The 25,871-nt window shown below is 37.5% G+C and overlaps 1 protein-coding gene across 1 annotated transcript in view; it reads right to left on the bottom strand.

Moving 5' to 3' along the window:
* COL25A1 (collagen type XXV alpha 1 chain) overlaps positions 1 to 25,871 on the bottom strand; it is a 471,130-nt gene that overhangs the window by 195,118 nt on the left and 250,141 nt on the right. Inside the window, exons 3-4 of the mRNA XM_047856433.1 lie at positions 25,542 to 25,586; positions 23,484 to 23,491 (exon numbers count right to left, since the gene is read on the bottom strand). Of these exons, the coding sequence (XP_047712389.1) occupies positions 23,484 to 23,491; positions 25,542 to 25,586 (53 nt within the window). The remainder of the gene's footprint in view (positions 1 to 23,483; positions 23,492 to 25,541; positions 25,587 to 25,871) is intronic.

Raw genomic sequence — 25,871 nt, 5'->3', positions numbered from 1 at the left:
ATTTTTGCTTACATCTTTTGATATAAATATTTGACTATATCACTGATTATTTCCTTATAATACAACACTGAAAACACAGTGTTACTCCAATTATGAACTTCATATGTTTTATTTACTTATTTTGTGGAACATAAAATACAGATTATACATTTTCTAGGCTATAGTTTTATATGTGTATACATATGTATTCATACAGATATATATTTGTAAATCTATCTCTATGAAGAGAATAAAGAAGGAAACAAAGAAGGAAAATAAGAGAAAGAAAGGGAGGGAGGGAAGGAGGGAGAAGAGAGGTGTGAGGAAGAAGAGAGGAAAACGTATACAAAATGGCAATTATCCCTGGGTGGTGGACTTATGGGTAATTATTTCCATCTTTAGAGTTTTCTGTACTTCTCAAAATTTTACTACTACAATGTCTTGATTATAAAAGTATTTGTCACATGATACAAATTCACTGTAGAAAAATCTTAAACAGAATTTTAACTAAGTTGTTAAATTTTTTACATACTAAATTCATTCATTCAAAGGTCTAGGCCAGAGATTTTGAATTCCATTTTCCAACTTCTCCCAATTCAGTGTGTTTTTAATCACTTGGACGGATGTTGTGAAACAAATTATCTTTCAAAATTCAATAAGGAAAGATTTTGAATTCACTTTCAGGGTGTGTCCCACATCACTTTTAGTAGACTAGGAGTAGAGAAAGGGGCAGGAAAGTTCCAGAGTCAAGCACTCAATGATAGGAAGTTGGCTCCACATAGCACAGGGATCCTTACTAGGCTGAGTTTGTCAGAACCTTTGCTATTTGGCAAACCAAAATATTTGGGTTTGAGGATTTAGCTGTGTCATTTCATGGATTCATTTAAAGAAGATATGCTTTAGGCTATAAATGTGTATTAAACTCCTAAAACATAATACTTATCCAAATCTTTTCACCAACTGGCATGGAATCAGGAAGGGCTATCGGGGTGTAAATAAATGACAAGTTTTACAAACATTTTAGTAGGACACAGTAAACATATAGAACACATGTGAGGAGAGACACCTGCACAGCTTCATAGTTTTAAAAATACATGCTTTTTAAAGAATGCAAAGGCAATTTTTACTTCCTTGACAATTTTTATTACATTGCATATAACGAATAACTTGGTTTCTGCCATGTTTATTGACATTTTAAAAAGTGTGCTATTTTGATTGTTCCAGATAAATACTGGAAGCCAATTTATAAACATCTCTCAGGCTTATTATATTTATATAAGTGCCCAATTCCAATTTTCTAAAAATTGTGCAAAGGTGCACTCAACAGTGCGCTCAATAGCTGTATGTCCTAGATGTTTTGCGTTAACAAATCAGTGCTACAGAGTCAATTAATTCATAATGTATGACTCACATAATGCTTATTGCTCTGGGGAGAAAGAACCCTAAAAATGAAAACCTATTTTAAAACTGGGGAGAAGAAGTTTTGTAAATTGAGAAGCTTATGTGCTTTAGGATCCAAGATGTTTGGGACCGCATCATAATAACTACCACTTACTGACTATCATAAGACACCAAGAGCTTTATAAATGACACCCCTGTTACAATAAGCCTGCGAATTAGGAGTCATTTCCATCATTTTATAGTTGAACAAACCAAGTCTCAGAGAGGTTAGTAGCATCCCCCAGAGTCACACAGCTTCTAAAAGGGGAAGCTGGAATATGAACATGGGTCTGACTTGCTCTCACTTGCATCATACTGGTGGCTGAAGCTATGGGTTTGGAAGAGATTACCCAGGGGAAGCAAGAGGCACTGATTCTTAACCCTCTTTTGAATTGAATAAAAGTTTTTGTTGCTCTAGTTAGAAATATCCACACATGAAACACTTAAAATTTTACACACACACACACACACACACACACACACACACACATACACACATACACACACACACACATTTAAGTCCATTCATCAATTCTCTAGTGAGTCATTCACCCCAGGAGAAGAGAAATATACCTCTGGGTAGAGAAAGAGAAACATTTCAAGAACAAGAGAGGATGAGTGTCCCAGAAAGGAAATAGGAAAAGAATTAAAACCGGCAACAAGCTAGAGTTACAGAAGTCAAGATTTGAGAGAATTTCAAAAAGAGAAAGTAAATGAGGACCACAAAGAGTGTATGGCATTTAACCAATAGGAAGTCAGAATCTTTACTGCAACTGGTTGAGGAGTGAGGTGAAGAAATTAAGACAAGAATAAGCCCCTCAGGGGGCGCCTGGGTGGCTCAGTCGGTTGAGCTTCCGACTTCAGCTCAGGTCATGATCTCACGGTCTGTGAGTACGAGCCCCACGTCAGGCTCTGGGCTGACAGCTGGGATCCTGGAGCCTGCTTTGGATTCTGTGTCTCCCTCTCTCTCTGACCCTCCTCTGTCTCTCTCTGTCTCAAAAATAATAAAAACATTAAAAAAAAAAAAAGAATAAGCTCCTCAGAGAGCAAGCAGGTGTTATCTGAAGTGCCAAGTATGATAGGTTGTTAATGGCTGCCTGAAATAATGGGTTACAAGAAGGTTCTGGGATTGGGAAAGAGTGCTGGGATTAACCAGCAAAGGGCAAAAAAGCAGAAAGTATGTGTATCAACTATTTGCCAACCTGCATAGAGAATTCTTTTGAATAATTGTGTGTGAAGGGAAGGGAAAATAGGATAGTAGCTAAAAGGAACACTGGGCTGAGGAAAAGTTTTTTTTCTTTTTTTTCATAGTAAAAATGAGAACGATTTTAAAATGTTTACAAACTGACAGAAAACTTAGCTAAGAGAAAAGAAGCAGCTTGTAAAACAAAACAAATATGGTGTCAGAGAATAAGGGTCAGGAGACGGGGTGTCACTTTGAGAAGAGGAGAAAGAAAGTGAGGACAAAGATACATTTGGATGTACAGAAGCAGAAAATGGAGGTATTCTGTGCTCTAAATCTCAAGGGATTCTGAAGAAGTTTGCCGGGTATGTGATGGATGTGGGAAGAGTAAGGCTGATTATTCATTCATTCAGCTAATATTGCTTAAGCATCTCCAGTGTGCCAGGCATCCTTTGGGTACTAGGAATATAGCAAACAAAACAAAGTCCCTACTATCATTCTTATTGGGGGAGATAGATTGTAAGAGAACGTTTATAAATAATGTGGCAGGTGGTGATAACAGCAAAGAAGAAAAATATATGAGGATAAGGAGGCTAAGAGAGCGATTCAGTGGGAGGGTGCCATTTTATATGGTGGTCACAGAAGGACTGTCCAAACAGAGGAAAGGCGGGGGAGGGGGAAGGAACAGCAAGTGGAGGGCCTGTAAGGTGGAAATAAAGTGTAACTGACAGTGCACCTGCACTAGAGGGAAAAATGGAAAAGGGGTAAGGAGTGAAGTCATAGAGGTGGAAGGGACAGATTGCATCCAATTTTATAAGTCATGATAAGAAGTTGGCTTTTAACCGAAATGAGCTAGAAAACTGCAGGGAGAGGTTTTGCACAAAGAAATCATATAATGTGAATTATATTTGAAAAGGATCATGTTCATTGTGGGAAAAGGGCTATAAGAGGGCAAAGGTGTCAACACAAAGAGAAGCTAGGAGGCTTTTGTAATGATCCAAGTGCAAGACAAATGATGGGATGGGCCAGAGGGTAGTTAGTGGTGAAGGAGGTAAGAAGTGGTCAGGTTTAGCATATATTATGAAGAAAGCGGTGCCAGATTTGCAGAGAGATGAGTAGAGGAGTGTGTGAGAAAAAAGAGGAATCAGAAATGACTCCAGGGTTTGACTGGGGCACCCAAAGGAGTAGAGGTGCCATTTCCTGATGAGGTCTTGAAGACTGTGAGAGGAGCACCTTTGAAGAGTAGAGGCGGACGAACTGGTTTTAGACATGTGAAGTCTCAGGTGTCTGTGAAACACCCATGTAGAGATGTTGAGTAGAAAGTTGGATACATGAGACCAGAGTTCATAGGGGAAGTCTGGGTAGAGATATAAATCTGAGAGCTTTGGAGATACAGATAAAATTATATGAGATCACCTACTGAGTAAATATAAATAAGGAAGGAAAACAGCCCCCCCCAAAATGAGCCTTTGAGCATTCCAACAGGTACTGGCTATGAAGAAGAGAAAGAACTAGCAAGAATGAGAAGAGGCCAGTGAGGTAGGAGAAGTGCCTTGAGAAGTTATATCAAGCAAGGGGATAGGCAGGGAAGGTGCTTCAAGAAGAAGAGAGCAATCAACTCTGTTGAATACAGTCCAGTGAAATTCACACTGAACCCTGACTACTAAATTTGTCATGGTGAAGGTAATCAGTGATCCTGACAAAAATGTTTCCAGCAGAGTGGTAGAGATGAGTGCCTGGTTAGATTCAATAGAGAATGAGAAAACAGATTTGGTAACTGTGAACAACTCTTTCTATGAGTTTTGCTGTGAAAGGCAGAGGGAGTTAACAAATGCAAGAGTGTCTGGGGAAAGGTCTGAGGTCAAAGAAGTTGTTGTTTAAGATGTAAGATAAGGCTTAGGGGCACCTGGGTGGCTCAGGTGGTTAAGCACCTGACTCTTGATTTCGGTTCAGGTCAAACTCTCACAGTTTGTGAGTTTGAGCCCCACATTAGGCTCCCCGCTGACCAGGCAAAGCCTGCTTGGGATTCTTTCTCTGTCTCTCTCTCTCTCTCTCAAAATGAATAAATAAAATTTTAAAAATTAAAAAAGAAAAGATGGAAGGTATGGCTTCATTTTATGCCAACAGAATTATCCAGTAAGGAGGAAAAATCACTGATATAGGAGGGAGGTAATTCCAAGAACAATGCCTTGAAGAAGGCAGAGGGATTAGCTCAACTGCACAAGTGAAGGGACAGTTGATCCCTTGTAACAGGAGGAAAGGATGGTGCAGATGCGAACAAATTATCAGATCTGGTGGTGGGAGTGTATACAAGTTATATTCTGATTGCTTCTATTTTCTCAGGGAAATAAGAAGTAAGGTTACCAACAAAGTTAAGTAAGAAGAAGCTGGAGGATTCAGGAGCAAGAAAAAAAAAGTTTGAAATAGCTATGAGACAAAGACAGTGACTGGATGATGAACATAGATCAGGGACCTGGGCAGCACCATGCATCCTCGTGAGATTAGTAGTGTGAATTTAAAATGAAACCAGTTAACTGGGTGGTTTTTGTCCTCCCTCATTCAGTGAGGTGGATGCAGGTGCAGAGTGGAGAGTGAGTTGTATTTTACGAGGCTTGGGTTTCCCTAGGCCAAGCCAGAGAGAGAGGGAGAAGGGCTTTTAGAGGTGTATGCAAGAGTGTGATTAAAATGACACATGACGACATCTAACTTATTAAGGAGGAAAGTGAGGATATGGGGGAGGGTGTGTGGGTAATGGTTTCCATTCTTCCGTCAGATATAATTTTTGCTCTTCCTGCATTACTTCTTTGACATAACCACTGAACTATATTTAATAAGTTCAATTGTACCAATGCTTTTATAAATTAGTAGAATGTATGATGTGTTGACCTGTGGTTAGTTTTTACCAGCACTGTTTCAACAGTTTCTTTAAACATGCTTTTATTTGAGTTATTTCACCTTTCTATCTCTTTAGACTTAATTGTAGAAATATAGTCTCAAAAACAAAGTATAACAATAATAAAGATGTTATCTATATTTATTCAAAAAGGACTCAAAAATGATTGAAGTATAGAGTAATGATGCAAAACATTTGCCTAAAGTACTCAAGGTTTTCTTATAATTCTTAGTGTCTTTAGACATTGTTTGTGACAAACTACTATAGAATTTATATGAATCACCCATTTCCTACATTTTCTGTAACAAGGACAAATAAACTTTACCAACCAAGTCACAGAACTTTAAGGGTTACAGTGGCCATGCAAACAAAGTGTTGCTGAAATGCCGGAGAAAGAAATACGGCACTCAGGCACTCCCAGCAGGATAGACTAACCAAAGCATTTTTTTGTTTGTTAAATTTTTTGGGGGGAGGAGGAGCAGAGGGAGAGAAAGAGAGAGAGAGAGAGAGAGAGAGAGAGAGAGAGAGAATCCCAAGCAGGTTCCATGCTGATTGTGGAGCTTGACGTGGGGCTTGATCCCACAACCGTGAGATCATGACCTGAACCAAAATCAAGAGTCAGATGCTTAACCGACTGAGCCACCCAGGTGCCCCAGGACTTCTGTCAGATTCCAGAGCCTATGCTTTTAAATTTTTATGCTATACTGCATCTTAAACAGTAGAAGGTAAACAATAAACATTTGGTTTAAAAAAAACTCATCCTTATACAAATTTTTATTCTATCAACCTACTAAATTCTAGGCACTATGGTGGTGTTAGAAAACCAAGGAAAAGATAAGGCATGGGCTTTTCAAGAGGGAACCCACAGTCACAAACAACAGAGATGTGAATACATCTCCAGATTCCCATCCTTTATTGGGCTTTTTCTTCCCACACAAACTGGAAGGCCTTTTGACAAAGGCTCAAATTGTGAAAACTATTACAGTCTTCTCTTGTCACTGTAATAAAATTGATTATATTGAAAGATAAACCACCTTAATTTACTTTAACATTATATGGCTGTACAGTTAGTGATGCTGAGACTGAATTAGATACTGTAATGCACTCTTCAAGAGTATATTGAATACACTTCATTTCTTCTGTAATATAAATGTTCTCAGTTGAGACAGGGAATGTAACTTAGCATTTTTAGAGCCACTGGCTAAATTACCTCTATTGATGAGGCTCGGCAGGTTCTTTCTCAATGATTCTAAATAACTGCCAAGGGATAAAAGATAGAGCTCCATGGGCTATAGCCACAGCATGCTCGGAGCCTACTGGGGAGAGAATAAAGCACAAGCTCCTGTGCATGAATGGTTCTATGTTCTGCCTGGAGCATGGCTGACCGGCCATCCCTGAAATTGTATAAATGAAAGGAAGTAGGCCAAGGTAGACATTTGTATTAATAATTGGCATGGATGAAGTAAATTAGGCTATCCCATCAGGTCCCTCCTAAAGGAGTGGAAAGGCAGTACAAGCCTCCAGAAATAAAGTCTGCTAAAGCAATCTTTTCAAAGCTTTTGACAAACTGCAAACCTCAGCCATTTATTTTTTTCTCATTGAAAGCAGAGTTCAGGGAGAAGTTTCAGTTCGGTTCAACACACGCACACACGCACACACACACATAATGTATAGGTGTACGAAGCATAAACTAGGACATCAGAGTTACGTAGCATTGTCCTTATTCACAAAGGAAGTCAAGGGACCTGGTTCTGCCATTAAGCAGAGGGAGGATTTTTCCACCAATGTCAGAGGGCAGGTGTAGTGTAGTTCCAGGTTCCTTTGGCTCCTGTGCATATTCCCACGTGAACAATCTGTAGTACAGTGGGATCTGGTCCTCTTACTTGTACAGTCATGTTGAGACTGCAGGCAGGAATAGCAAGAGGCATCCCAATCAGAAGAGAGAAGTCAAGAAATTCAACCAAACCACACTGATTTCCAAATTTTTGAAGAAAACAGTACATTTGAAACCTCTTCACTTTCTGATCCTACAGAATAGAGTTTAGCCTGCCTATTTCCTGGTGTAGAAATTTCCCAGGTCTCTAAATTCTTCTTTCAACATCTCCCTTTCATGAAGAGACCATAGGAGGGAAAAAGAATGGTGAGAAATAGTAAACCCATTCAATAGTAATGCAGAATCATGTTTTCTTCTAATCTCTGTAGAAAACAAATGAATTTGTTTTGCAACAATATCTTTTACATCAAAAATATGTATCATTCAATCTTAATGACATTCCATAATAGATTTCCATTCTTTAACTTACACCAATACTCACCATGTCTCAAAAAGATTTAAATCCATAAAAGCAATCAAAGTTTGTAAGTAATGCCAAGTCGTTCAAATATTTTAACTCCATTCGATAATAAATAAATTCTCAAACTTTCTCTTAACCTATTTTCATTTAAATAAGGGTAAAACATAGGTTTAACCCAAGTAATTAAAGAGTAATACTAATTAAAAGTAGGAAATAAATTTCCTTCATGGTGTTATTCTATTTCTTAACCATGCAGGCATTTAAAAAAAATTATACGACTTTATGGCTGATTAAAACCTGAAAGACATTATTACCTAAAAATCTTTCTCTTCAGAAACTGAAACATCCACGTGTAGAAACAGCGCTAAGTCATGTTAAGCGCTGCACAAGAAATACACTTGATGTAGCTTGTGCCATGATAATGGGAACACAATAAACTGTGAAAAATGTCATTTCTGGAAAATTATTTGGCTAGCATTCAGCAAGAGATAAATCTTTGTAATAGATGTTATATGAGGACTTTGATGAATTGAACTTATTAAAATATGGTGCGTTTTAGAAGATATTCCCTTAAAATGAATTATTTAGAGAGAATATACTATATACCCTTATTCATTCATCCATTTTCATCACTGCAGGATAGTTCTGTGTCAGTGAGACAATGTCTTCCTTCAAATACCTGCTTGGGCTCCACTTTTAGTTCTCTGATTTAAAGAATGAAAAGAAAACCTGGATTTAATCTTGAGGTTCTCATCAGTTAAAATTCTATTTTTTGGGGGCGCCTGGGTGGCGCAGTCGGTTAAGCGTCCGACTTCAGCCAGGTCACGATCTCGCGGTCTGTGAGTTCGAGCCCCGCGTTGGGCTCTGGGCTGATGGCTCAGAGCCTGGAGCCTGTTTCCGATTCTGTGTCTCCCTCTCTCTCTGCCCCTCCCCCATTCATGCTCTGTCTCTCTCTGTCCCAAAAATAAATAAACGTTGAAAAAAAAATTTAAAAAAAAATAATAAAATTCTATTTTTTTGTATTTTATGCACTCTGAAACTTTCCAGGGTTTGAAGATAAAAATCTCAGGAAAAGATCCTTCTTCTAAATTTTTTTTTTCTACTTAGCAGAAAAGTCTGAACTACAAGGCATTCTGACTGAAGAATCCATACCTTGGTCAATTGCTACAGATGCATCATTTTTAAATTTGTTAGAAAGAAATTAAAAGCCCATAAATATCAAATATTAGAACTTAATACTCTACTATGGGGATTTAGTGTTCCATTACATATATATTTGGATGTTAGACAAGGAGCCAGTTTTATATAAGTACACATATTCATATTTCTGGGATTCATATGATGGCTTTAATGGAAAATGCTTAACAACATTTAGCTAATTTTGGTTATAGTTTAAAAGTAAGAAGTTTGGGGACTTGGGTGGCTCAGTTGGTTAAGCGTCCAACTTCAGCTCAGGTCATGATCTCATGGTTCATGGGTTCTAGCCCCACATCAGGCTCTGTGCTGACAGCTCAGAGCCCGGAGCCTGCTTCAGATTCTGTGTCTCCCTCTCTCTCTGCCTCTTCCTCCCCCCCCCCCACCTCTTTTTTTTTCTCTCTCTCTCTCTCAAAACTAAACACACGTTAAAAAATTAAAAGTAAGAAGTTTGAATACTTATAACTTAGGAATCTATTTAGATACCATCCTTGGTATCCTAAGGCATTTAAAAGGCTAGCCAGCACAGAATGAGACAAGGTGAGAACAAATATGTAACAAAAGAGATGTCATTTCTAAGAGATTTATCATGTTGATTTTAGCAGTAAGCCACCTGCTGCAGCTTACAAGCAAAAGCGAGATGTAGCAAGGAAACATTTCACACTTAAAATGATGCTGACCTCCAGTCCCCCAAAAGAAACATTCTAATATGAACTGACCACTTCGACTATCATCATAACTCTTCCTAAAAGGAATCCTTATGTTGTTCATGGAGTCTAATTTACTGACAATATAATAAGGGTATTATAAATCACTTAAAGTATTAAAAGTAGGTTACATCTTGGCAGTCACTGTCCTTAGGGTAATAGACCAAGTTCCTGCTTCCACAGAAAGATAAGACAGGTCAATTTCCAGTAATAATTTACAATGAATGAAAGCTTTCTTATTTAATCTATTTTTAACTGAACACAAGTCTAAATGATGATCAAGGTGGTTTAGTTACTAGAGTTTCCAGAAAGTATTGGAAGTTCTAGAAATGAAAGAAATCGCCTACTCCTTAATGACAAAACAAAAGCTTCCCCTCACAATGACAAACAGGAGGAACTTTCTCAATCCAAATTCATTTCCCTTGTGGTTTTGATTAAATAAATGCACATCAGAAACTTCACATTACAGAGAATGTACAATTTCTGTAGTGAGATTCTTCCAAATTATGATATCTGATACAAGGTCAAGCAATCTCTCATTTCATTCAAAATGTTCCAGTGATCTGAAATTGCTATCAGTTTACGTTTTGCAAAGTCTCTCTTCCTAAAGGCTATTAACATCATGAAACTAAAGATAAAATAAGGATTTTTTTCCTCTCTCTAAACAGGAGAGTTAATGCCTATGGGAAAATAACATTTTAAACAAATAAAACCCAGGGGATCTGGTGGGGCAAAGGAATAAATCCTCATCTTTCACACAACTTTCAAACTGGTAAACAATATAAGAATTCAAAAATAGTTTCTTTTCAACTCATGCCATATAATGTACAAAGTAAGGGTTTGTATGTAATGGCCATGCCAGATCCACTTTGCAGTCAGACAGGAGAATTCAATGGTTAGGGGCTTAACTTTAATATGCAAAGTAGAGGGTTGGGTGGAAATGGAGGGGGGGGTTTCAGGATAAATAATCCACACAACTGGAAGTAGAAATTTAGGTCATTTCCTATCTGAGGATATACAGGGCATATTGGAGAATGGTCAGACTACCTGAAAGGAAACCACAAGCTGATTAGTTCCACTCCAAGGGATGGTTTTTAAAAACCCGTTCTTATTCTTTACCATTGATTGGACATCTAAATGGAAGGCTACATATGGTGAAAGATATATACACTAAGCCATTACAACGGAAGGGCGATAAATTATTCAGGGTGCCTGCAGAGAACTCTGTAATCCACTCTTTCCATTTTCACTCTCACCTGTGAAAAAGCCTGAAACTGTATGCCAATTGGTTGTTAATAATGTGCTCTGGAAGGGAGCAAGTTGAAATTGTTCCCAAAACTGCAAATCAAGAGACAAAGTACATGTGTCTACTACTGTTGAATGAAATTATATATCAGAACAAAAGACCATGTCTGCAGTACAGGACTAAAGTATGCTTTCATGTGTCCTATAAAATCCAAAGCTCTGGGCAGCACAAAGCTCTGGAGTGCTTATATTTCTACTCCCAGAAGAATATCCTAACATAGATGTAGTTAACGGAAGCCTCCAAAAGGAAGTTTGTGATATGAAATTTAAAATAATTGTTTTTTAAATTTGTAGTTTCCAGATTGGGTTTCTACTGTGCCTGCCAAACATTCTCCTTCTTTTTCTGTGGGTTAGTTACACAAATATGGATTTCATTTGTTTATTAAGAAAAGGAAGTGGTGATTCAGCCACTTTGTATAGATGCCCTAGTGTTCCTGTCTCTGATCTTCCACAGGACACTGGAAGATGTGACGGGTCAAAAGCTAAGAGAGCACAGTGGGGCAGTGATTAGGAAAGGTAAGCCCTTTGCCTCTCTGGTTTGATCTGTAGCCCAGGAGGCAGCCCTCAGGCCTTATGATTCACCTCAGTCCCCGGCCAGCCCCTGCTGCTCCATTTTTGTCCTTTCCCTCAATCTGGATAGGCTCTGGGCAGCAGAAATGCTCTTACCAAACTCTCTTTCTTTTACATAGGCCCCAAATGCCAGTTTTCCAGGAATCTTTCATTCTCCAATGTGTCAGGTCAGAGATATTGTCTTGCTGTCTTTCTCTAAAAAGTTTGTGGATCTGTGTTTATTTGCTACAGGAAGATCAAATGCAAACATACCAAAGCTTAGTGCTGCCCACATGCCACTTATGAACCATGTGTCACAAGTGTGTCACTCCCTTTCCCTGAGCCCCTCTTAGAGCTGATGAGGAAAACACAGTAATACTAGCAGTCCCGCCTACTTCACAGCGTTGTGGCATCAAATGATCCATACAAAAGGGCTTTTGATCACCAACTTCCAACTGAATGTATTGCATAATAATCAGCCAAGAATGCTTGCAAGTGAAGGATGTACAATATGTATATTTACACATCATAGGCAAAGTTATAAGGCTATATAAATGGAATATGAAAGCTGAATCAAGTGAAGGGACAAAAAAAAGGAAGGAAGAAAGATTTACAGAGAAGGAAGAAAACAGAAATAAAGGAAAAGTGTCTATTCTTGTCCATATTCATCAGGGATCTGAAGAAGTATGGCTTTAAGAAGTGCTTATTTGAAAACATCACTATGATGATTAATTTTGTGTCAGTGTAACTAGGCTATGGTGCCTGGTTGTTTGGTCAAACACTAGTCTAGATGTTGCTAGGAAGTTATTTTATAGATATATTGACATTTACACTTATAATCAATTGACTTTAAGTAAAGCAGGTTGCCCTTGATGATTTGGATGGGCTTTGTCCAATCAGCTGAGGGCCTTAAGAGCAAAACTGGAGTTTCCTGGGGCACCTGGGTGGCTCAGTCATTAAGTGTCCAAATTTGATTTCGGCTCATGTCATGATCTCACAGTTTCATGAGATTGAGCCCCACATTGGGCTCTGTGCTAACAGTGTGGAGCCTCCTTGAGATTCTCCCTCTCTTTCTGCCCCTCCCCTGCAAATGCTCTTTCTCAAATATAAATAATAAAATTTAAAAAAAACCTGGGATTTCCAAAAGAGAAGTAATTTTGCCTCAAGACTGTAACATAGAAACCCTGTCTCAGATTCCAGTCTGCTGTCCTGCCTTACAGGTTTAATACTTACCAGCTCCCACAATTGTGTGGCCAACTCCTTAAAATAAACCTCTCTCTGATAGACATTCTATTGGTTCTGTTTCTCAGCGGAACCCTGACTGATACAATCACTAAAGCCATTTTGATTGGAGAACCCAATGGATTCCTTTCAGCCTTTGTCTTGTTTGCCGTTTTGCAGAAGCACCTGCACTCCATCCATGCCAGCAACGCAAGGCAGAGAGGATATAGCCCCAAGTGAATGATCATTTTTGGTCACAATGAGAAGAGTTTTCTAAGATCATAACTATCTCCATTTAGATATCTTACCAATAACTCAGACTCAAAATACTCAACATTGACATCTTTTCCCCCTTTTATAAAAGGCTCCTTTTTTGGAACAGCTGTTCCTGCAGTGTCCTATTCTATCTCCACTGTAGAATCATCCTTCACTCTTCTCCGGTTCACTCTTCATATTCATTCTATAAATCCTATTACTCTTCCTTGGTAACTTTTCTCAGATGAAGCCCATCCTATGTATGCTTTTAGACTAGCCTAGATTTTCTTCATGTTTCCTCCAGGAGCTACCCTGCAAGTTACTCTGAAACCAATCACTCTAAATTTATTGCTTACCAACTTCGCATAGCTTTTTCTTTCTCCCTTCCTTCCTTCCTTCCTTCCTTCTTTCCTTCCTTCCTTCTTTCATTCCTTCCTTCCTCCCTTTCTCTCTTTCTTTCTTTTCTTTCTTTCTTTCTTTCTTTCTTTCTTTCTTTCTTTCTTTCTTGGGGGGGTGTGGGGGTATGGGGAAGAGTGAGCTAGTAGAGGAGGGACAGAGGGAGAGGGGGAGAGAGAGAATCTTAAGGCTCCATACCCAGCATGGAGCCTGACTTGGGGCTCATTGTCACAACCATGAGATCATGCTCTGAACCGAAATCAAGAGCCAGACGCTTAACCGACTGAGCCACCCAGGCACCCCGCCCATAGCTTTTTCTATTAAAATTTAAAGTTCATACTGCTAAGTCTGGCATTCAAGGCTCTCCATGTGTAATCCTGACCAATCCTCCCAGAATAACCTCTATTACTTCTATCAGGAGCCACCTACTCCAGATACCTTGACCTCTCCAATGGCTCATTACCACCTCTCAGGCCACTCTCTCCCTCTTCACCGATCCAATTATCTTCCATCTTTCAAGTCTCAGCTCAAGTTCCAAGTTTTCTAGCCATTCATATGCTTAATGAGGCTTCCTCATTCTGAACTAGTGCTCTGACTATCTGGCTCATTCATTTGGCATTTAAGTATAACATGACTTGTGTGGTTGATAAATAGTAAACATAGGTGAAGACTATTTTCTTGAATCAGATTAAAAGCTGTCTGAGACAGAGGCTATATTTTTAAAATAATATACAGAACAAAAGAAGGGAGGGAGAGATGGAGGGAAAAACTAAATGAGAGACCTTCCTTTGTACTCACAAGCTGTGAGTTACAACTTGGCACTGTGTATCTTCCATCTAAACATTATCCTAATTTCCCATAGTGGGAATAATCAAAAGAGACATTTTAAAAAAATGTGCTGTCCTGAGTATGCATGAGTTTTCCACTTGTGGTTGATTTGTATTACATCCATTTTACCTCCTCTGGGTAAAATGACTGATAGGTATAGACACCACGGTCAGGGAAAAAAGTGATGCATGGAGATGCTCTGAAAAGCAGCACCAATGCCTTCTGTATTGGTAAACACAGTGGACACTTTTCAGTCTTCATCCTATTTTCCAGTTTGCAGTATCTAGCACTGTTCACCACTTTCTTCATTTTAAGACTTCTTCCTTTGTGTCTCCCTTGACTGTAGTAAGTCATGATTCTCCTTCCACCTCTCTAAGCACTCCATCTCAGTCTTCTTTAAAAGCTCCGATTTCCCCACCTATTTCTTAAATGACAAACTCTAAAGTAGAGTGGGAGAGAGTGTCATATTCATAAGCTGAGTGGCCTGATAACTTCAATCACTTCAACAACCAGCTATACTTTCATTATTCCTAGAGCTCTCACTCCAGCTCAAACCTCTCCCGAGTGGAATACCAACATAGACAACTGGCTACTGGATGTTTCCATCTGGATGTCCCATATGCATCTGTAACTCCTCATCAGACCAAACCTCCCCTGCCTTTTCTATTCCTTGTTCCAGTGGCCTGAACTATTATTCCCCAGAGAAGGCCTGAAAAATCACCCCCACTTCTCCCTCCTCCTCATCCCTACATCTAGTCACAAATTTCTTCCATTTCTACCTCAGTAAGAGCACCTGAATCTATCCCATTTTCTACTTCTCTCCAGGCTACTGTATTCTCAGCTAAATATCTGCAACAGTGATTTAGTCATCTCTTGCTTCCCTTTTGTCCTCCTCTTGTCCTTTAGGAAGAGTGATCTTCTAAAATGTTTGTCTGACCATGCCTCCCCACTTCTTAAATCCTTTAGACTCTGTATACTCTCAGGGTAATGACTTAGCATAGCATGCACGGTCCTTCACAGCTTCATCCATTCCAATCTCTGCTCTCTTGATTTACTGCCTAATCTCCTCCCTGAACTTTACATTTCAACCTATTTAATATGCAGCTTCCCCAAATGCCATTCTGTCTTGTGTCTCAAAGCTTTTGAAAATGCTAGCCTCCCTGAAAACATTGCATTACTTAAATTTTTCATGTCAACAACTCTTTGACTTACCATAGATCCAGAGGTGTCCCTGATCCCATCCCAACCCAAACCTAGGTTATTTATCTGCCCTGTTATTCTTCCACTGTACCTGGACATAACCCAAGTGTACTTCTTCTCACATAATATTGCTATGTTTTTGTTTTGCTTTGTTTCTACTAGACTCTAAGTTCCTAGAAGAGGGAATTCTTTCTGTATTATAGTCTAGGACCCAATTCAGATCAGACAGGTCACTTGACCAACTTAGGCCAAATGTAAGCCAATTTCATGGTGTCCACATAACTGGAAATGAAAGAGGAGCCACCGTTTTATAAGAGGAAATCATAGCATTTAAGTAGCTAGTTTGGAAGAATGGGGACACCGAGGCCTTCTCTGCAATCACATGCCCCACAAAGATTACTGAATGCTCACACAGTCATGATGAAATGACAATGTATCCCTTCAATTACTCATTTGACTTCGTTCAAAACACTAACACTCAAAATGACTCCAAACTTCTTTCTAATAGCACTTTATTTTAGAGTGGCTTTCTTGACCAGGGCCCACAAATCCATAATTGGGGAGGTCATATAATTACTTCCCCATTTGTCCCAGAAGATATATGCAGGTGCACAGGCAGACAGTCCTAGGAACTTGGCAACATGACTAAGTATTTGGTCACAAGAAAGCTAAACAGGAAAGAGTGATGTGACACCCCATTTGTTTGTAGACTGGCTATTAGAAAGGTTTGCAGGTGTCTGATCACCAACCAACAGCAAAATCTTTAAAACCACGAGGTTCTTTTTAATAATTCTGACTGCCTGTGCTACCTGTTTTTTTTTTTATTTTTTTAATCTAAAGAGAAACACTCTTCTAGCTCTTTCTTATTTCATCTACCAAGTATCTTTGAAAGAGAGAGGATCGGTGTCTAACCTCTCTTTGGTTTTAATATCTATTTCTCACCAAAGAATGACATGTGCTTACTTTTCAAACCTTGTAAGAGTTGCTTTAAAACTGTTAGTCATTTTTTTTTCACAATACTATTACTAAACATTAAGCTTTCACCTGAAACAATTGGGAATATGAAACAAAATAGATAACCAAAATTGTTTCTAGTTGAGGAGGTCACTGTAAACCCAATACTATGTAGACACAAGGTTATGAAGTAACTCAGTGGCATGAGAGACAGGACAGAGAAGAGAAAGTTTTAACAGGGTCTGATGTGGCTGAAAGATCTTATAAGTGCTTGAAGTTAAAAAGCCCTCCTTATCAATGATGTTACAAAGCAACCTGGGGGTCCTGGAGCTTGTGGCCTGGCATTAATATCCTACTCTTCTTATAAAGCAAACCCCAACCTAAAAAACAGAACAAAACAAAACAAAACCCAAACTCTTCCTTTTTACTTTTTTTTTTCTGTTCAAGGATTCTAGTGATAATAGTTTTGATGAATCTTTTTCTCTTCTAAAATGTTACAATAAGACAGAATTCACATTATTACCCAAGTGACATACCCATGTACATCTCTCTGGGGATTTCTAGCTATTTCTATTTCTCTCTCTCTCTCTTTTTTTTTTTTGTTTTCATTCTTTCTTTTCCTTTCTATTTCTTAAGGAATTGTTTCCAGACAGGGCAGTAGAGATTAGCTGTTCACCAAATTTGTTTACCTTTTCTTCTGAGCCCACAGCTACATTTCTTGATCTCCCTCACAGTTATGTGTGAAGATAGACGTTGACGCTTGCCCAAGGAATGTGGTCAAAAGCAATATAAACCATAAAAACCTGTATCTCAGGTGGTGGCAGAAGAAAATCTTTCTATCTAACCTTTCACTCTCTCTTTCTTTTTCCTTATCTCGTGGCTGTGTATCTATGCCCAGGGTAACTTTAGAACACTCATATGAAAGACAGCAGTCTCCATCACTGGATCTCTGCAAGATTGCCCCTCATCCTGTGTAAGAAATAAATGTGTATTGTGGTAGCTACTAGCATCTCAGGGTTTGTCTGTTACAATAGCTATAGTTTTCTAAAACAGATGGCATCTAGAAATAGACCACAAGAAAAAATAATGTTGCAAAAACTATTGCCAACATTTTTGTATGTCTATTTCCTCCTGCCCTCCTTCCTTTTAAACAACCTTATTTACCTCAATTAGTGGGTCTTTACCCATTATTTTTCCCTTTTCAAGAGTTCTAAGGTTCTGCTTAATCTGGCACTAAATCTACATAAACAACATCAGAGGAAGAATTGAAGCAAATTACCACTGAGTACAGTTCCCTCTTCAAACATGGCAGCTTGAACCACTCAAAACAGAAGACATAAAAAGACACTGGGGAATCTATTCCATGTAAGAATTATAGTTATATTTTCTTTTTCTACCTTTTATTCCAAGACACAACTTGTGTGCAGTGTCTCAAAATGAACTACCCATCTGTGACAGCCTATGGTCATTCTATTATAGCTATGTCCCCAAACAGCCTTTAGACACAAATTGATGCTCCAGGCTTGTTTTGTTTGTTTCTCTGGTCTCTTATGGTGACTACATCTGAATTTATATAGTCATCCCAGAATCACTGCAGTGATTCTGCTTCCTATAAGATGCATCGTTTGCTCTCTCAACAAGAATACCTTATTATTATGGAAAAAATAAGTCACCACACATACAAAAGCATATTCTTTGAGCCCAGATAGAAACAAAAATATTTTAATAATTAAGCAGGAACAAAGAAGAAATTAAAGAAACATTTGCTGAAATACCCCAAGACTATTTTATTCTTAGTTTTTTTGAATTAGATGATTTATAAGCTTGTTTTGAGTATCCAGCAATATGAAAGAGCACATGGAGTTAGGGTGCTTGGGTGGCTTAGTCGGTTAAGTGCCCAACTTCAGCTCAGGTCATGATCTCACAGTCTGTGAGTTTGAGCCCTGCATCAGGTTCTGTGCTGACAACTTAGAGCCTGGAGCCTGCTTCAGATTCTGTGTCTCCCTCTCTCTCTGCCCCTCCCCTGTTCATGCTCTGTCTCTCTCTGTCTCAAAAATAAATAAAAACATTTTTAAAAAATTTAAAAAAAGAAACAGCACATGGAGGAGATCTACAGATAACTAAGAAAAGCTTAATATGAACCATAGATGATAGAGGGAAGGGCACAACACTGAAGGCATTTGCAAAGAAAGTGGTAAATCTTAAATCTTACTTGCCTGAAAAACATCTTACAGAAATATGGGGTAGAAAGGGGCTTTGCAGAGAGCTAGAGATAGACATGGGTTCAAATTTTGTTTCTGCCTCCTGCTAAATGTGAGCACTAGGGCAAAATAACTTGACTTGCCCAACGCTCAGCTTCTTAGTCTATAAAATGGGTATAATAAATCTCTAGTTCCCAAGGCTGGTATGAGAATTGGTCTATAAAGTAACACATAGGTAGGAAGTTACCATAAATTGTAATTATTAGTGAATCTGGAAAAGATTTACTATTGACTTAAAAGTCATGTTGTTTTTTCAGTATGAAGTAAAGATATCAGAGTTTTTCATCTAAAATTTCCTCAGAGATTTCTTTTTCTTAATTCATCTACCATATTGGCAGAAATAGCATTGTAAGCTTAACTTGGCTAAGTCTGCTTCATTCATCTGTCAACAAGATTCTGGGCTTCAAATTGAGTTGACAATTGCTGAAGGTAGATGGGACAGAACGGGCTACACAAGAGCGTCGTATTTCGCACCTCAGAGGGTTCTATGCTACCAACAATAACATCATATCTCTGTCAGTCAAGCACAATTATATGGCTTGATAGACTGATACAAATACAAAGCCAGTTAAAACAGGTCTCTGGACTCTTTTCTGGCTACAGTTATAGGGCTTGTTTGAATATCAGAATAGCGTCTCCTCTGGGGACAAAAGGACAGAGAAACCACATCCCCCACTGATTCTAAGAAAGGTCAAAAGTAGTGCAAAATTTGCTACATTTAAAAACTCTGAAATCACTTTGTAAATTTTTATCTGACTCTTTGCTTCTTATTGAAACATGATTGCATTTCTAAGAAAGCCAAAGTAGGCGGTACAATTTCATGGCATATGGAATCAGGTAACACAACAGTCAGGCAAATCATTCTAGAAACACATTTGTGATATCCAAGCTGGGCATTCAAGGCACTTTCATGGATTCCTTTAAAGCAATGTTTTATTACATGTTACCGTTATGAAAAAGAAAATAGAAAGAAGTACCTGTTATTCATGTAAAATAAATTACACATACTATTATAAAATTGCTGCATTGCAGCCTTTTATAATGGAGACCCCTATGGTAGCAATATCTTTTTGTCAAAATAGATAACTGAGTAATAAGCTGAACACCTTCCTAAAGAGTGAATTGATATGTGGGATCTAATTCAAGTTGTATTTCAAGTTTTAAATTATAAATGACCTCAATATGCAAGATATAGAAACTGACAGAAGAAAAAACACTTCAGCCACACACTAATCTAGTGTGATATATCCAATATATCAAATGAAGATGTAAATGTAAGGTTGTAAAATTAAATTTTATCATTATACTTTTTTGTTTTTTTAGTTTTACTTCAGAGTGATTACTTCAGGAGGGCAATGAAAAGGTGACTCTTAGTGACAAAAGAGATCTGTTACTGTCAATCAATCTTTCATTTGTTTGTTTCATAAGTGTCCCCATGCTGTTTTTTGCACAACTGAGCACATATCACAAGTGAATGACAAGAAAATACAAACCCCAACACCAGGTTACACTTCATAATCTTTCTGTACATGGGAAGCCATGGCAGCACAGAAGCTTGTGGCAAGAAGGAAGCTTGAGGAATTTCCTTGTGCTAAGTATTCTAACACAGGTTCAGTGTCACAAATTGCTCACCAGAAGGAAGACTATGGAATTTTTCAGACTACCTTTGTGCCTTACGTTGTATTTACAGGATGGGGGCAAGGGCAACTGCCATTACAATGGCAGCGTAAGCATTGATATTTCCTGTAATTTCTTATTTGTGCAGGTAGCTAAATATACTTTTTAAAAACACAAAAAAGGAAAATAAAATTTCTCTAAAAATAAAATTATAGAAACTTTCAGATTTCAGTTCATGGAAAAGAAATGGAAGGGGAAAATACACATAAAATTAAATGATGCTAAAACTAGGAAGACTATGGTCACTTTAAGTTATAATTGTTAATAATTGGATATTATATCTCAATATATTATTGGTAAACCTATTTAATCATAATAATGCCACTGCTTACTGATTTTTATTCAAATGCAAGATATATAATGGAAATATTTTATAGAGTGATCTCCTCTGAAGTAAAATTTGATATAAGGCAAATACTTCTTGAAAATCATATATGAAGGTTTATTAGAAATTAGAGCCTCAACAGGATTCCATTATAAGATATTTCACCCATAAGGATTCCCATGATATGGGGTTCCAAGTACTATAAGACTCCATTGTATTAGTAAAGATAGCACAATCAATACGTATTTTTTTTCTCCTTTTCACAATCGATGGTTTTTCATCTTACCAAATGTGAGTGACTTATCTTTTAGTCAGTATAAAAACTCATGATTATACCTTATTTCTTAGATTTGATGCGGTTTGCTAAACACATTACAACTTCTTTAAAATGCAATCGAGATGGGACAGTATGAATGCTTATTTTATGGATTAACCACTTTACATTTTTTGGACATGTTTTTATTACACACAGTTATTTACATAAAGAAACAGGATTTGACCCATGGCCTACCACTGTTACACAATGATCCATGTTGCAACACACTCAAAACTCATAAGGAATAGGGATAATGTGGTAAGTGGAAAGGGTTTGAACCAGACACATCTAACTGAATTCCAACTTTGTAAACCCTCTCTAGAGGTAAAACTATTGATAATTAACCTCTATGAGTCTTCTTCACTGAACAATGGGAAGGGTAACACCAGGAATTTTGTGAGGCAAAACGGAAGTATGTGTGTAAAGTTCCTAGAATATTGCCTGCCACATGTAGACATACCTCATTATTATTACATTTCACTTTTTTGGGCTTCACGGGTATCTTTTTTTTTTTTAAATACAAAGTGAAGGTTTGATAAGAGACTCTTAAAAACTGAGAACAAACTGAGGGTTGATGGGGGTGGGAGGGAGGGGAGGATGGGTGATGGGTATTGAGGAGGGTGTTGGGATGAGCACTGGGTATTGTATGGAAACCAATTTAATAATAAATCTCATATTTAAAAAGTAAATAAATAAGATAAAAGACAAATGCATTAAAAATAAAAAAATAAATTTAAAAAAAAGTGAAGGTTTGCAGCAATCCTGCGTTGAGCAAGGTACAGGCACCACTTTCCAATGGCATTTGCTCACTTTGTTTCTCTGTGCCACACTTTGGTAGGTCTCACAATATTTCAATTTTTTTCATTATTATTATAACTGTTATGGTGATCTGTGATCAGTGTTTATGATTCAGTGAAATTTCAGATGATGATTAGCATTTTTAGCAATAAAATATTTTTAATTCAGGTAGGTACCTTATTTTTTTAACATACTGCTATTACACACTTAACAGACTACAGTATAGTGTAAACATAACCTTTATATGCACTAGGAAGCCAAAAATTCACTTGGCTCACTTTATTGTGATATTCGCTTTATTGCAGTGGTCTGGAACCAAGCCCATGATATTTTCCAGGTATGCCTGTACTTGGGGCTTAAACACATTAGTTCTATTTTCTTTTTATATACTAAGAAAGGAAAGAACAATTAAATCTTTAGTGGAGATCCTGGACTAATAGATGTTTCAAGAAAGCAGGATCTAGATGGCTGCCTAAATTTGTGAAGGACCAAAGAAGAAATACTAGAACCCGAAATGTCACCATTTGGCAGAAGCAAGATTTAACTACACCTTCGCATGTCTAATACTTACTTACATCCACATCCACACACAAAAAAAAGTCTTGAACTCTCTATTCTGGCTGTAATTTCCAGAGTTTCCTCTGGGTAGTAGTGGTTTGCTTCTAGCTTTAAAGACAGAGGCTTAAATATGAAGCGAAAGAATAAAGTTCCTAGACCTGGGGCATACCATCTGCCTAGCATTAAGCAAGAGCTGAAAGTCAGTTACAGAAGCAAAGTCATTTCTAACATGATTTATGTTCCACCCTTGAACGTGGCAGGAAGACTGCAAAAGATATTTGGAAGCCAATGCTTCCTCTGAATAAAGTAAACGAGTATATGCTAAGCCCCTCTCCCTGGACCATGCTGGCCTGTTAGATAAGTTGCCAATGTGGAGTCTTTGAACCCTGGAGCAAACTGGCTATTTGGGATGAGAAAGCATCTCAAGGCCAATGATCATGGCTACCGTAAATGTACAGTGGACAATGCAAACACTGGGGTCAGACAACAGATATCCAGGATATTATTACTCAAAAACACATCCAGCTCAAAGCTGACAAGATAATCTGTTCCTGTGAGTGCAAAGCAGGCTGGAATGCAGCAGCTCTGACCTACTCAAGGAACGAAAAAAGAGAGTGCAACTCTCCAAGGGCTCCATCTCATGTTCTTTATGCAGGCAAACTCCAAGGGACTTCAAAGGGAGTGTTGCCTAAGGAGGGAGTACCAGACCAAGCCCCCGGGGGGTATCATTTCCATGATCATGTTGCCATCTACATTTGGTGGACTGGCAAATGCAAATATTTCAGATACAAGTTTAAACAGATGAAAAAAGAAGTGCGAAATAGCTTGGGGATTTGCTTGCAAGAGAAACCTCAGAATTCCAGGAAAAGTATTTAATATCAGGAGCTTCATAAGTTTGTCCAAAAGTCCCAAGAGAGTAATTGGCTTGTGAGCGTATCAAAAATAAAGTCTTTTTTAATTGACACATATTACACTTCAACATATCCAAAATAGTGTACTAAAAAAATAATTTCCCAATGTTAGATATCCTTCAAAGGTCAGTAACATTTTTCTAATTGAAATATAGATTATATTTTGATGTCTTAACATAGTTTTAATATACATGATCCTGATTAACGTAGAAGATCCCAAATGCAGCAAATATACTTACAGGAGGACCTGTGGGGTAGGGGTGGGGTGGAGAGAATAAGAGAAAGGGAGAGATGAATTAGTGAATATGCAAAATATGAAGATTAAATATAAGATGAAAGCATTGTCATAATCATCATCAAAATACAAGGGACAAAGAAGTCATCTAGAGTTCAATGGTTCTTAATCTTTTTTTAGGTCATGGACAACTTTGATATCCATATCATAAAAGTGTATTTATCCATATCCATATCCATTTCCATTTTATCCATATCATAAAAGTGTATTTACATCTATCTGCACACAAACTTTATATAAAATTTCAATGGATGTTCAGATACCCTGAGGCCTCTCTATGAATTACTGAAAGGCTCATCTTAAGATGGCCTATTTACATAGCTAAAAATTTAGATAAAATGTGAATCAGGAGGATCTTTGGTCATTGATGATAGCCCAGTTATAAAGAATTGATATATAACTTTCTGGAGTTTTGTAAAATGGCTAAATGAGGAATGCACCCATTATTTGTTCTAAAAATGTTTTTCATTCAGTAGCATTGTCAATATATAAAAGACTAAACCCTGATGTTTATATGTTTCTTTAAAACTATGTATTTTCATCAAAACATAGGCAAAGTCTAAGAAAATTTCAATATTTTGCACACTGTATGCTCAATTAAAACACAAACACAAGTTTTTAGTAGTCAAGAAGTTAGAATTGGCTTTTTAAATTTCTATAAAACTTCACATAAGTACAAAGTTTTTACTTTCCCCCCAATCCTTTTTATTTCTTTTGACAAAGATCAATTCACCAACTATTTGACTCTGCTAATGTTTTATTATTTCTTTTTCCTTAAAATACATTTATAATCCATCTTTAAATATAAAACTGCATTTTGTGAAAGGGATACCTGTACAAGCTTCCAATTACTTAGATTAAATGAGGTTGAAAGATAACTTTTAGGAACACTTTTAAGGGAATTAAGCAGGTATCTTGCCTAAATTAGTAAATTTTTCATAAATCTCTTTCACTTCAACATATTTTTTTCCAAAAAGAAGAGGAAATGAGACAAAAAACTAAAAACACTACATATCAATCTGTTCCTTTTTTTTCATAGATCAGTATTTTTACTGTTTCTACTGGAAAAGAGCATTTCTTAGCATACTTGAATCAAACCTTGAATTACTTTCAAAGTGAAGAAAAAACTCAAATAAAAAATGTTTTTTGAAACCAAATATCCAAATAGTGTGTGCACTTACTGTTTGACTTGTTTTATAAAGTCTAAGGCTACAAAATGACCATGCGAAGTCTTATCAGGCCATCAACTCTTCCTTGCAAGGTAAGAGGAAGGTACATATAGGGATTTGGCCTAAGAGCAAAAACTCACTGAAATAGGCATCGGGACAATTGGTTCTATTTCAAGTTCTGCTCTTAAAAATTTGCGTGGCCTTGGCTGGATCACCTGACTGTTCTGGGGCCTCCATTTCCTCAACTACAAAATGAAAATGCTGGATTGATTACTAAAGCTGCTGTCATCACTAAAATCCTAGGGTTATATGAGAGAAATAAAAATTCCAAATTTTGAAATGAATGAGAGTAAAAGCATGACAAAATTGTACCAGTTGGATAAAATAACAATAAACCTTTCCAAGACATGTGCCCCAGTGTCCCAAAGCAGATGTTTTCACAAAGATGTGTTCTCACAAAGATGTTTTCTCCATGCATGTACATGTATGGAGACAGAAGCATGGGTGATATTGCCACACTGTGTGCAGCTAAAAAAGTCTCCACTGTACACAGAAAGGACCAACTTAATCTGATACAGTAAATAACCCCAAATTGGGTGCCAGTGGTTATCAAATTTAACAACTTAACAATATCTTCCAAACTTCTATCTATGGTTTGATGGAAATAAGGAGATGATAAAAAAAAAAAAAATTCTAGGTCTAGTAGAGAAGATTTAGACACATGCACAAGCTTGTGGGCAACCTCCAGCAAGACTACATAATCATTAATTAGGAGGAACAGATGCAGGAATCTAACCAAAACATTAATGACAAAGAGCAGCTGAGAGACTTACCAGATTCTCCTCTTCGGCCCCTCTTACCTCGTTTCCCCGGAGGGCCTGAAATACAAAGAAGAATTTTTTGAAAGTGGTTTAATATTTTTTTTCTTACTCCAAAATGGCTAGTAAATAATTATTGATGTATTTTATCACTATTTTTAACTAGTAACCTCAAAGAAAGGACCAGATATTTGTAAAGGCCAGCTTATCCGCATAACTCTTAAGCTTCAGTTAATTATAAAACCTATGCCAGATGTCTAATCATCTAGCATTACTTAAGAACACTGAACATTCAGAATTTTTACTCATGCTGCCTGTTTATCATCAGTAAAGATGAATTTAATT

The sequence above is a fragment of the Prionailurus viverrinus genome, chromosome B1 (assembly GCF_022837055.1).
Source record: "Prionailurus viverrinus isolate Anna chromosome B1, UM_Priviv_1.0, whole genome shotgun sequence".
Classification (NCBI taxonomy): Eukaryota; Metazoa; Chordata; class Mammalia; order Carnivora; family Felidae; genus Prionailurus; species Prionailurus viverrinus.
Note: the sequence above shows the minus strand (reverse complement) of the source record. Positions and strands in the feature narration are given on the sequence as shown.